Here is an 11,904-nt window from a genome sequence, read left to right on the forward strand (position 1 = left end):
ACGCCAAGCTCCTGAGGTGGAGCCTGCTCCTGCAGGATTACGACATGGACGTGGTCCACGTGAAGGGAAGTGCCAACCTGATAGCGGATGCGCTGTCCCGGAGAGGGGGCCCTGAACTTCCCCAGGTCACTGGTCACAGTGACCCCGCTCAGTTCAGTCTCGAAGGGGGGAGAGATGTGAGGATGTGACGCAGCAGGGAGGGGGGAGTGTTGACCTGGGAATGTGGCAGGAGAGTTTCAATGGGAGACCTGAGAGCCTGTAACCTGAGCCAAGAGGGGGGAGGGGGAGGTGACACCTCTGCCCGGGAATGTGAACAGAGGCTGCAGGAGAGAGCCTGCTGGGGGTGGTGGTGGTGGGGGCGGGGGGTTTGGTTTCAGTTTGGGGCTGGGTGGAGGAACACAGGGAACCCCAGGGCTGGGGTCTAAGCTCCCTGCTCCCCCAGAAGGCTTGACTGAGGGGTCCTGGTTGTACCCACAAGCTCTGTTTTGGACTGTGTTCCTGTTGTCCAATAAACCTTCTGTTTTACTGGCTGGCTGAGAGTCTCAGTGAATCCCAGGAAGAGGGGTGCAGGGCCTGGACTCCCCCACACTCCATGACAACTAGGGAACAGGCGACATATGGAAGTGTCCAGGCCAGGATCAGGAACAGGAGGAAGGAGACACACACTGAGCTGAATGCTCCAGGGAAAGTTTATTTTCACGTCACTGTGCTGAGATCGCTGAGAAGAGCAGAGCGTGGGTGCGACAGGGAGAGAAGGGGGCACAGCAGAGCGGGAGTGACACAGCGTAACACAGCGGTGCTTTGCCGAAGGGGCTTTGCAGCTGGGCGATACAGGATCTGGGACAGCTGACAGGGGAGCCGGAGGGACCCGATTCACTCACAGCCCAGGTGTTCAGAGCCCCCAGGTGCAGGTGAGCTGCCTTTAGGGTTTGCGCTTACAAATGAAAGGGTATCTTTGTTCACAGGGATAATCGTGCCATTTCTGAAAACCTAGAAAGAAAAACAGAAATGATCCATGGGGTGGGGCAGGCTGGGCTGTTCCTGCTCGTACAGTGACCCCAATCCTGCCCATTCCGTGCCCCTCGGAGAAGATCCCAGCTGCTGTGCATGGCCTGAGGAAGAGGAAGATGGGATGGAGGCCTGAGCACCCCAGATTGGGGCAGCCCCATCCCACAAAGAGATGCTGAGGCTCAGCGTGAAAGGGGAGACGCCTGGGCCATGTGCTACTCCTCCTACCTCCCCCACCCCACGTGCCCCCCACCCCAGCAAAGGGCAGAGGAGAGAGCGAGAGCCCTGCCCCGGGACTGGGGGCACCCGCTCAGGAATCGGGCTGCTGCCTCCTCCCTGCTGAGCGAGCTGCCCCACAGCCAGGCCCCCTCCCTGTCCTGCCCGCCTGGGTCTGGCTACACCCATGGGAACATCTGTCCCAGGCCGGGCTCAGCCGCCATGCAGAGGGGTGTGTCCCTGCCCAGGAGTCAGTGTTCCCGGCTACTGTGCACTGAGCAGCACGTTCCCCCTTCAGACTCCGTGACCCCTCTGCTCTGGGGGTGTCTGTGTCCTGCCCCGGGCTGCCCCGGCAGTCGTATTCCTGCTGAGTCAGGCCAGAGAGCGCCTAGGGGAGGACAGTCCTGGGGCTGGGGTGGGTGGGCTCAGGCCCTCAGCAGCACCCCAGGGCCAGCAGGGAGCTCCGCGGCGGGAATAGGCCACTCTCAGAGCCCTGTTCTCATGGGTGCGGGTTTCTGCTGCTGTTTGGCTCTATCCCCCGTCCAGTGACTGCAGCCCTGGCTGTGCCCATCTGCTGGCATCAGGCCTGACGGACAGTGAGCCTGTAACTCAAGACCTTATCACGATGCACACGTACCAGGGGCTCCGTTAAGGTTACATGGGCAGCCTTAGTCTGCCACTTCCTTGACTTTGGGACCTTCATGTTCCTTTAACGTATTTTTTTGGGTTTTTACAAATAGTTTATAAAAGTAACAAATTATTAATATTTTGTAGGCCTTGCTGGAGCCCTAGGCATAACTAGCAGTGTGAATCAAAGGCTGTGAACCCGATTAGGCCTGGCCTTGGCAGAATAGCAATGCACCAGGTATTGGCTAACTAAGTGAGCACATTCCTGACCAGCGAGGATGGTGGAAGAACACCCAGAGTTCCCAAGGAACTGTGCAAACCAATTCCCACGCGAGGGCAAGAGAACTCACCAACTGTTGTAAAGGTAAGGAGGGGATGACAGGATCATGGATGAGGATGTTTGTTTGAACTAGCGGGTATAAAATCAGGGGGGTACCTAACAACATCTGGAGTGAAATAGGTAACCTGTTTGTATCAATGTCTGCAAGGGGAAGTCACAGGAGGGAAATCTTTGTATCGGTCGAGGGGACAGGACCCTGGTGTCCTGACAGAACCTTTCCCTCGTCACGTGTTAGTGGCCCTGGGACCCGTTGCACAGGGCATTAGCTCTGGCCGAGCGCCTTTGCCGCCGAACGCAGCCCGTGGTCTGTCTTTACGAATGAGACGGAGGCCGGCGGCACCGGCACGGGGCACTCTCTGCCAGCGCGGCTGGCGTGGGAGCGCCAGGCACAGCAGCACGTAGCAGCCTTACCACCTTGCAGAGGGAACAACCTTCCGCAGCACGAACCACAGTTTCAATCAAAGGTTAAACAATTACTACAGAGCCCAGGGCTCCACTGGCTGCTTGTTACCATAGCGTGGGACTGTCTACCACACCCGGCTCATGGCGGGCCCAGGCCTCTCCCAGTGATAAGTGGAATTGGTCTGAGCCCAGCCCTGCCCCTCCAGCCCTGCCCCTCCGGCCCCACACCCATGGGCACGGCAGGCCCCGCGCGGACACAGCACTCAGTGATCTGGGGGGGGGGCAGGGGATTTGTTGTGAAATTCACCCCTTTCCTGTTCAAAACCTCTCTGCCAAGCGACCCGTCGTTATCCACCAACACTGGCCGGTCTCCGTCGGAACCTCTTCCCCTCCCCGCGGGGTCTGCTCCAAGGCTGCAGCTTTTGCTAATGATCCCCTGAGGAGACAGTTTCCATGGGAACTGCCATTCGCGGGGGCGGCAGGTTTGTAGAAATTTTGGAGGTGCCCAGAACACCTAGAAACCCGCCCCACCCCCGGCAAACTCCTCACACACACCTGCCTAAGGCTCTGGGAGGGAGTTTGGGTGGGAGAGGGGGTCTGGGGTTCAGGCAATTGGGGTGCACGAGGGGTGGGGGTGTAGGCTCTGGAAGGGAGTTTGGGTGCAGGGGGTGTGAGGGGTCGGGCTCTGGGAGGGAGTTTGGTGGGGGAGGGGGTCTGGGGTGCAGGCTCTGGGAACGAGTTTGGGTGCTGGGTGCAGGCTCTGGGCGGGGGTGCAGGGGGGGGTGGGGGTGCTGGCTCTGGGAGGGAGTTTGGGGACAAAAGTAGGTGCAGGGGAGGGGTGGGAGTGCAAGAGGGAGTTGGGGGGAGGGGGTGCGGGGTGCAGAAGGGGGTGAGGGGTGCAGGCTCTGGGAGGGAGTTTGGGAGCGAGAGGGTGTGCGGGGGTGGGGGCGCAGAAGGAAATTTGGGGGCCGAAGGGTGTGTTTGCAGAGGGGCTGTGGGTGCAAGCTCTGGAAGTGGATGGGGGGGGTTCAGTCCTTACCTGGGGCATCCCCTCTGGCAGCGGCTCCTAGGTGGGGCAGGCCGGGGGGGGGGTCTCCTCACACTGCTGTCTCCAGGCACCGCCCCTGCAGCTTCCCATTGGCCACAGGGTGATTTGGGGCGGGGGCAGCGCGCAGCGGCCCAGCCCCCTCACACGGGCTGCAAGGACCTGCCGGCAGCCACGTGGAGCGAGCGCGCGGGAAGCCGCTCAGCCCCGCTGCGCCGTGGATGGTGGCGGGAGCCCCCCGGCTGTTTTAAATCACCATGGGGCGGCAGGTGGGGCCGGGGGAAGCGCGGGGGGAGTGAGTGTATTGGGTGGGGGGGGGGGGACTTTGCTGGAGCTGGGCCCCTGGGACAGGAACATTCCTGGTGCCCGGGCACCACGGGCCCACAGAACTCGCCGCCCATGGTCATTCGTGCTCAATGTGTGAACGTTCTGAGACTATGCAACACTTTCACAAGCAGCCAGTGAGTGTGCGAATGCTTGTGATTAGCACGACCCCATGAGGGGGCCAAATGCAGCTCTGGTGCCCACATTGTGTGGATCAGTGTTTGCACAGTTCAGCCTGCTCAAGGCCCTCGTCGGGGCGCAACAGCAACTCAGAGCCATCTCCCGTTAACAGCTCAGCAGAGTCCCCGTCTGGGGTCAGAGGGGTGTGTGCGTGCATGCGTGCACATGTCTCTCCTGCCTGTCACTGGAGCAGAGATGTGATCTGATGCGGGGATCTGGTAAGTAGGAGTTTTACCAGGTCAGACAAGGGGTTCTCTCCTGACTGCCCTCCCAGCATGGGGCAGGGAAGAGAGAGGAGCAAGGATCGGCACCCCAGAGCGCACTGGGGACAACTCGGATCAGTATCTCAGGACCTGTGCGGTCAGAGAACTGCCAGGGTTCCCCTTGTATGCATGTGGGTCTGATCCACCGACTTACCTGGCCTTTCTAACACTACACAGGCCTCGTTTAGGTTCTGATTATCAGGTTGCCCGTTATCCCAAGCACTGAAGCTGACCAGGGATTTATCGGCCCATCTCCAGCTTTGATTCTGCAGAGACAAAGGAGAGCAGAGCCCCTGTAAAACCAAGATTACATAGCTAGAGACATGCCCCAGAGCCCAGGGGCCAGGAGAAGGGCACGGGCAGAGGCTGCCCAGTGACACTGGAGACACTGATCATTGCTATGAAATGTCAGCACTGACAACCAGGGCTACACTTACTGGCAGCTGAAGTTACACCAGGACCAGCCCAAGCCCTCGGAAGCATGAAAATAGCAAGTGAAGGGAGAGTCTCCAGCACCCCCTGCCCCTGCCATCCCCACTTCGCCGAGGGGAGCGCACCCCGACCTGCCCTCAGCTTCCACGTCCATCTCCAGCCCAGCCCGACAGGCAATCGCGGCAGCGTCATCCCACGCGCTGTCCCGCGGACCCACGCTGCTGACCCGTTCTCTCCCGTGTGCACCGACCAACACGACGACGCTCCCAAAGCCCATCCACAGGAGAGTTACTCTGCTCCCCGCTGCAGAGATCACGGAGTTAGTTCTGTGGGACAGGGGCGCTGGATGAAGCTGGGGTTTGCACTGCCGGGGATCAGGGCCTGCAGCAGAATTAGTCACCTGGCAACCCAACCAGCGCAGCCAGCCGGCTGCAGGCCACCGGACTGACTGCACCACCTGCCTGGGCAGGAAGGGCAGCTGGCCGGCTCTTAGCCCAGCAGCTCTCTGGCTGCTCAGTGTGTTCATGCCACGGCCGCGATCCTCCCTGTGCCTGCTGCGCCTCGCCGTGCTCCTGTCCTGCTCCAGCCCTGCTCCATGGCCTGCTCCTGCTTGTTTCCCAGCCTTGCTCCTGCTCAGTCCTGGCCGCCTCAGCTTGCTCCTGGTCCTGGCTTCCTTACCCTGACCTGTCCCTGTTATTAATTCCCCAGGCTTTTGTATGGGGCCGTGTCCCTCGGTGGGCAGCTCCTCAGTGGGTGGGTGCAGGGGGAGCTGCCCAGGGGGAGCTGCCGAGGGGCAGAGGCCGTGCTGACATTGCCCCAGGCTCTGTTAACGCCCCGAGGGGTGACAGGCTGCGACATGGCATGCCTCTGTTTTCACTAACAAGGTCAGCTCCCAGACTGCTGCACTGGGCATCACAAAATGGGGAAGAGATGGCCAGCCCTCTGTGGAGAAAGAGGTGGTTAGGGACTATTTAGAAAAGCTGGACGTGCACAAGTCCATGGGGCCGGACGAATTGCATCCGAGAGTGCTGAAGGAATTGGCGGCTGTGATTGCAGAGCCCTTGGCCATTATCTTTGAAAACTCATGGCGAACGGGGGAAGTCCCGGATGACTGGAAAAAGGCTAATGTAGTGCCCATCTTTAAAAAAGGGAAGAAGGAGGATCCTGGGAACTACAGGCCAGTCAGCCTCACCTCAGTCCCTGGAAAAATCATGGAGCAGGTCCTCAAAGAATCAATCCTGAAGCACTTACATGAGAGGAAAGTGATCAGGAACAGTCAGCATGGATTCACCAAGGGAAGGTCATGCCTGACTAATCTAATCGCCTTTTATGATGAGATTACTGGTTCTGTGGATGAAGGGAAAGCAGTGGATGTATTGTTTCTTGACTTTAGCAAAGCTTTTGACACGGTCTCCCACAGTATTCTTGTCAGCAAGTTAAGGAAGTATGGGCTGGATGAATGCACTATAAGGTGGGTAGAAAGCTGGCTAGATTGTCGGGCTCAACGGGTAGTGATCAATGGCTCCATGTCTAGTTGGCAGCCGGTGTCAAGTGGAGTGCCCCAGGGGTCGGTCCTGGGGCCGGTTTTTGTTCAATATCTTCATAAATGATCTGGAGGATGGTGTGGATTGCACTCTCAGCAAATTTGCGGATGATACTAAACTGGGAGGAGTGGTAGATACGCTGGAGGGCAGGGATAGGATACAGAGGGACCTAGACAAATTGGAGGATTGGGCCAAAAGAAATCTGATGAGGTTCAATAAGGATAAGTGCAGGGTCCTGCACTTAGGATGGAAGAATCCAATGCACCGCTACAGACTAGGGACCGAATGGCTAGGCAGCAGTTCTGCGGAAAAGGACCTAGGGGTGACAGTGGACGAGAAGCTGGATATGAGTCAGCAGTGTGCCCTTGTTGCCAAGAAGGCCAATGGCATTTTGGGATGTATAAGTAGGGGCATAGCGAGCAGATCGAGGGACGTGATCGTTCCCCTCTATTCGACACTGGTGAGGCCTCATCTGGAGTACTGTGTCCAGTTTTGGGCCCCACACTACAAGAAGGATGTGGATAAATTGGAGAGAGTCCAGCGAAGGGCAACAAAAATGATTAGGGGTCTAGAGCACATGACTTATGAGGAGAGGCTGAGGGAGCTGGGATTGTTTAGTCTGCAGAAGAGAAGAATGAGGGGGGATTTGATAGCTGCTTTCAACTACCTGAAAGGGGGTTCCAAAGAGGATGGCTCTAGACTGTTCTCAATGGTAGCAGATGACAGAACGAGGAGTAATGGTCTCAAGTTGCAATGGGGGAGGTTTAGATTGGATATTAGGAAAAACTTTTTCACTAAGAGGGTGGTGAAACACTGGAATGCGTTACCTAGGGAGGTGGTAGAATCTCCTTCCTTAGAGGTTTTTAAGGTCAGGCTTGACAAAGCCCTGGCTGGGATGATTTAACTGGGACTTGGTCCTGCTTTGAGCAGGGGGTTGGACTGGATGACCTTCTGGGGTCCCTTCCAACCCTGATATTCTATGATTCTATGGGCCAGGAGGTCTCTGTCTCTGGCATTTGATCACAGTGAGAAGTGAGGAAGCCAAGAGCAGCCGGGCGTGTTTAGCAAGTGACAGCCTCTCGCCTGTCGGCTGCAGGGAGCCTGGGGCAGGAGTCTGCTCCGTCGCTGCCCCCCGAAGCACCAGCCTCTCCCGTGCTCTGGTCCAGACAGGAGCGGCTGCAGCAGGGAGCGTCTGTGCGGCCCCGCAGTGCTGCCCACAGAGCTCCCCCGTCTCCCATCGGTACCACCGGCGGCATTGCCCTCCGGCTTCCCGCCGGGCAGCAGGGCCAGCCCCCCCCCCCCCCCCCCCCCCCACGAGCCACCAGCCCAGAGCTCTCAGAAACGGCCCGTTCAGCCTCCGCAGCTGGTTGTGTGGATTACGTAGAAGATTTGTCCTCATGCACGTCCCACGTCACACACACGACCATACACAGCAACCCTGCCGGCGTCCTGCCCCTGAGTCCATGGGGGAGCAGCAGCAGCTGGGCAGGGCCCCAGGGAGAGACACTAATTGATCCTGTCCTGGAAACCAGCCTCTTTGCTGGGCTAGAGACTGGACTGGAGCGCTTCCCCCCGCTGCCCCCCTCCCCCCGGCACTGGCCTGCAGAGCCCTGACTCGCAACTGGCTTGGCCCAGGGGCCAAACAAGAACCGCAGTTGCCCACTTTGAACTGTAAGTGATTACGCCTCTGTAGCTAGGGGTATCTGCCACCTTCCCGTTCCTACCAGCCCCAGGAACTGCCTTGTCCTGAACCTGTGTTGGGTGGGTATCGGGCCCCACCAGGGCTCCCGCTACAGGCCTGGAGCTGAAGCGCCTCTGGCCAGGGGATCCCCCCATCACTAAGCCCACCCTGAGGATGAATACACCCAGAGCGACAGCACTCCCAGGGCTCAGCATTGTTCGCCCTGCCCGTGTGGCTGCCCCTTTCCCCGAGCCCTCGTCTAGACGTCTCATCCATGTGAGGCTGGGGCTGACCCTCGTGCTCAGACCTTACACGCCTGGCACAACGGGCCGGTGTGGGGGTCCCTGGGCGCTTGTGTAACGAATGTGAATATTAATACCAGCAGTTTATACTCTGCCCCCGGCGCTGGGGATCGATCCGGTGACTGAAAACCCAAACGGTTACAGCCCCTTTTCACCCCGTTCCAATGGAAATCCTGCTCTGGTGGCACCCCCCCCAAACAATGACCTCACTGAGCAGAGAAACAGAACCCGGGGCACAGGGGGGCTGCCAGGGGCCCAGCGGGCACCGGGCACTCACCAGCTCAAGATCCAAGAGTCCGATCCAGACGGGACTGTTCTTTCTGTGGTACCGCTTGACATAAAGGGCCAACACATTATTTTCTCCCATACTGTGAATGGAGACGAGATGGGCCCCGTTCCCATGGTGCCGGCACTCAACCTGGGCCAAGAAGAAAGAAAACCAGTTACCCCCCAGCCCCACTGCAGGGAGCAGCAGGAGCGAGTCCAGCCCTGTTCTGGGGCCCTGCCTCCCCCGGGCAGCAAGGGCTGGGAGGGGACAGGACCCCCTGTTAGCGCCTCTCCCCACCCCCAGCACCAATAGGAGAAGCCTCCCTCCTCCTGTGAATGTAGATGACAGGAACCACAGTTTCCCCAGCCCCTCCAGAGCACGAGCACAGGGAATTCCCAGCCCCATGGTCACATCCACATGCACCCAGCGCCCCCCCAGCATTACACGGGGCCACAGCCCCGCCATGAGGTCCCGGGCAGTGACTCCCTGGCCACATGCCAGCCAGCAGTGGGGATGGAACCGGAGACCTTCAGCACAGCCCTGCCCCCGGAGCCAAGGGAGCTGCTCTGGTAACACCGAGTAAGGAGCAGGCCCCTCTGGAGCCGGGACCCCACTTGGCCCAGGCCGTCCCTGGCAGACACAGCACAGGACAGGCGCGTTGGGTCCAGAGGAGATCGCGCCCCACCGGGAGCTACGTTTACATTGTACTCTGCTCCCCAGCCTGGCCAGGGCAGGTTGATTCCTCACAGCCTGTTCCCGGGGCTCTGGCTGGGACAGTGTGAAATGTGCCAGCCCTGGGCTCTCACCCTCCCACCGGAGCTGATTCCCCAGCCCAGCCCCACTCACTGACTCCGATACTGAGCCTAACCCTCCCCATCCCCGCAGCCTCCGGCTCCAGCCCAGCGCCCCTGAGCCCCGCTACTTCCACCCCCCGTCACCGCCTCTCACCTCAGCCTCTATCCAGGTTTTCTCTTGGAAGAAGTATCCATAGCAGTTGCCTTGGAAGAGCAGCCAGCCCTCGGGACAGGTCACATCTCGTGCCCCTGCAGAGAGAGGGGATTGAGGGGGGCAATGGTGAGGACAGGACACCGCGGTTAGAGGCTGTTTCAGAGGCAGAGCCGTGGCTTTCCCATTAGCACGAAAAACATCGGGAGCCCGTTTGGGGCTGCGTCTGGCGGGCAGGACCCCCCAGGCCCTGGCATTGCAGGAAGAAGCTGGGTTTGGCCAGACCCCACATCGGCAGAACGGGGCCCCTGGAACCCAGCCCTGAGCAGGGATCCCAGCAGGGCAGGGCCTCTGGGTTTGAATGGGGCGTGGGCTCCTTTCCCCCTGGCTCGCTGGGGGGAGGAAGGAGCCAGTGCACTGTGGGGTGGCTGATAGACCCTCCCCTGCCCCAGGGAGCCCCATGGACTCCCAGCCCTGGGAAGCAGGGGAATATGGAGCTGCCAGCCACAGTGGCCCCAATTCAGCTGAAGCCCTCGGGCAGAGGGAATTCCTTCCAGCCTGAGTTTGTCCCCTTCTCTCCTTGGGCCATGAGGACAGTGGGACCAGGGAAACTGGGGGGGGGGGGGGGGGGGGGGGCGAGGGGAGGGAGCTGGGGAAGGGAAAACCAGGTGCAAGGGGTGAAGCTGGGGGAGCAATGGGGTTAGCACAGACTGGGACTAGAGAAGAAATCGGGAGCAGGGCCCAGTTCTGGATGGAAGGATCTAGGGGGTAGGAGGAGGGAAGGGGAGAGAGGTGCCCAGGGAGATGGGGCATGAAGAGGGGAGATAGCAGGGATCTGTGGGGCTGGGACGGAGGGGAGGGGGAACACTGTGCAGGCACTGCCCTTCTCAGGGCTGGGGGCACAGAAGGACGGGGCAGAGCCGTATCCCAGCAGAGGGAGGGATGGGACAGTCTAGAGGAGAAAGGCACAGTGTGCAGGGAATGGGGCAGCCCAGCTGGGATCAGATGGGGGAGAAGCCAGGGCTGGAGCAGAGCCATGACCAGCCCTTGGAAAGGGACCCCATGGGGACACATCCAGGCAGTGGTAGGGGACCACGGGAGGGCAGGGTGGGAGCCTGTAGCTGATGGGGGCTGAGCGCCCGTTGCCCAGGGACTGGCCCCACCCAGTCCTCATGGGAAGAGCCAACCCTGGGGGGCATTTCATCCACCTTCTCTCACCCGCTCCCTGGGGAGGGGCCGCAGGGCCTGGACTCCCCCTGGGGAGTGACCCCCAGCAGCAGGAGAGGAGCAGAGGCTCTGGGAGTGACAAGGAAAATGAATTTACTTCCAGAGGGGCCGGGCAGGGACTTACCTGCCAGCGAGGAGCTAAAGATCAGGCAGCCGAGGAGGCAGAGGCTGAAGTAGGCGACTGGCCCCATCTTCTCGCTTCCCCTGGGGGCAAAACACACCAGGGAGATGGGCCACAAGAGTCAGACACCCTGGGAGTGACCCCACCCCGCCATGGGGCATTTCCCGGGGGGAGACGCTTCGGAGCTGGGCTGTTTGCTAAGGGGCCTGGCTGGGCTGGATGGGCCCGAAGAGGGATACCAGACCCGGGGGGATTCAACTCAGAGGCCCTCGTGGGGCAGGGGAGCTGTGTGGGGCCTGTCTCCCTGGGCTGGTTCCCATGGGCCCATCAGCCTGCGGCTCTCCCTGCCCCTCCTCTCCAGCCACGCAGGGCAGGGCAGGGCAGGGCAAGGCAGGGGCGTGGGGAGCGGAGCCCCAGGGAGAGGATGCTCAGCACCGACCCGGGGGACAGGGTGCGGGGGCCGCGCTGTGGGGGAAGGGGTGGGGCAGAGACGGCCCCAGGGACTCACCCAGGGCAAGTCCGGCCATGAGGCCCCATCACGGGCTCGGCTGCCACCCAGCGAGGAGGAAGGAAGGACGGGAGGGGCAGGGACTCACCTGTCTGGGTGGCGAGTCTGGAGCGATGAGGATCGGAGCTCAGCCTGTACAGGGTGCTCTCTCTCAGGGGTATTTATAGACCTACTGGGGGTGTGGTGTGGGGGAGAGAAGGGGGGGCAGGATGCTGAACATGCAAATCAGCCCGGCTGGCAAATACAAGGATCCCAACCCAGAGCAAACAGAGACTCTGTGACCTGCCCTTCAGCTGAACTGGGACCATCAGGAAGCCTTTGTTAGGGTGAGATCAAAGGCAGAGGCTTTGGGTAACGGGCCCATCCTGGGCCTCTGCAGGAACCGGAGTCCTTCTTCCCCCCACATCGCTGCCGTCTCCCTCGGCCAGGCTGCAGCCGGTTCTTCCCCAGCCCGGGGCTCTGTAGCCCAGT

At 60.5% G+C, this 11,904-nt stretch overlaps 1 protein-coding gene across 1 annotated transcript; it reads right to left on the reverse strand.

Annotated features, from left to right (window-relative positions):
• Positions 1-671: 671 nt before the first annotated feature.
• Positions 672-11,554, reverse strand: LOC102942192 (C-type lectin-like). The gene is made up of 6 exons (XM_043522003.1): positions 11,522-11,554; positions 10,929-11,008; positions 9,581-9,675; positions 8,642-8,782; positions 4,560-4,671; positions 672-990 (listed from the first exon to the last, which is right to left on the reverse strand). The coding sequence occupies exons 2-6, from the start codon at positions 10,993-10,995 to the stop codon at positions 923-925; spliced, it is 483 nt and encodes a 160-aa protein (XP_043377938.1). The 5' UTR covers positions 10,996-11,008; positions 11,522-11,554; the 3' UTR covers positions 672-922.
• Positions 11,555-11,904: the final 350 nt, after the last annotated feature.

This window comes from Chelonia mydas, chromosome 1 (genome assembly GCF_015237465.2).
Source record: "Chelonia mydas isolate rCheMyd1 chromosome 1, rCheMyd1.pri.v2, whole genome shotgun sequence".
Taxonomy (NCBI): Eukaryota; Metazoa; Chordata; order Testudines; family Cheloniidae; genus Chelonia; species Chelonia mydas.

What these genes read in the sequence shown, in the direction of transcription:
- LOC102942192 (XM_043522003.1), bottom strand. Translation starts at nt 10,995, where the DNA reads ATGGGGCCAGTCGCCTACTTCAGCCTCTGCCTCCTCGGCTGCCTGATC. An exon ending in CTTTAGCTCCTCGCTGGCAG is followed by an intron (nt 9,676 to 10,928) that starts GTAAGTCCCTGC and finishes CTCTCTCTGCAG; the next exon opens with GGGCACGAGATGTGACCTGT. An exon ending in AAACCTGGATAGAGGCTGAG is followed by an intron (nt 8,783 to 9,580) that starts GTGAGAGGCGGT and finishes TTCTTGGCCCAG; the next exon opens with GTTGAGTGCCGGCACCATGG.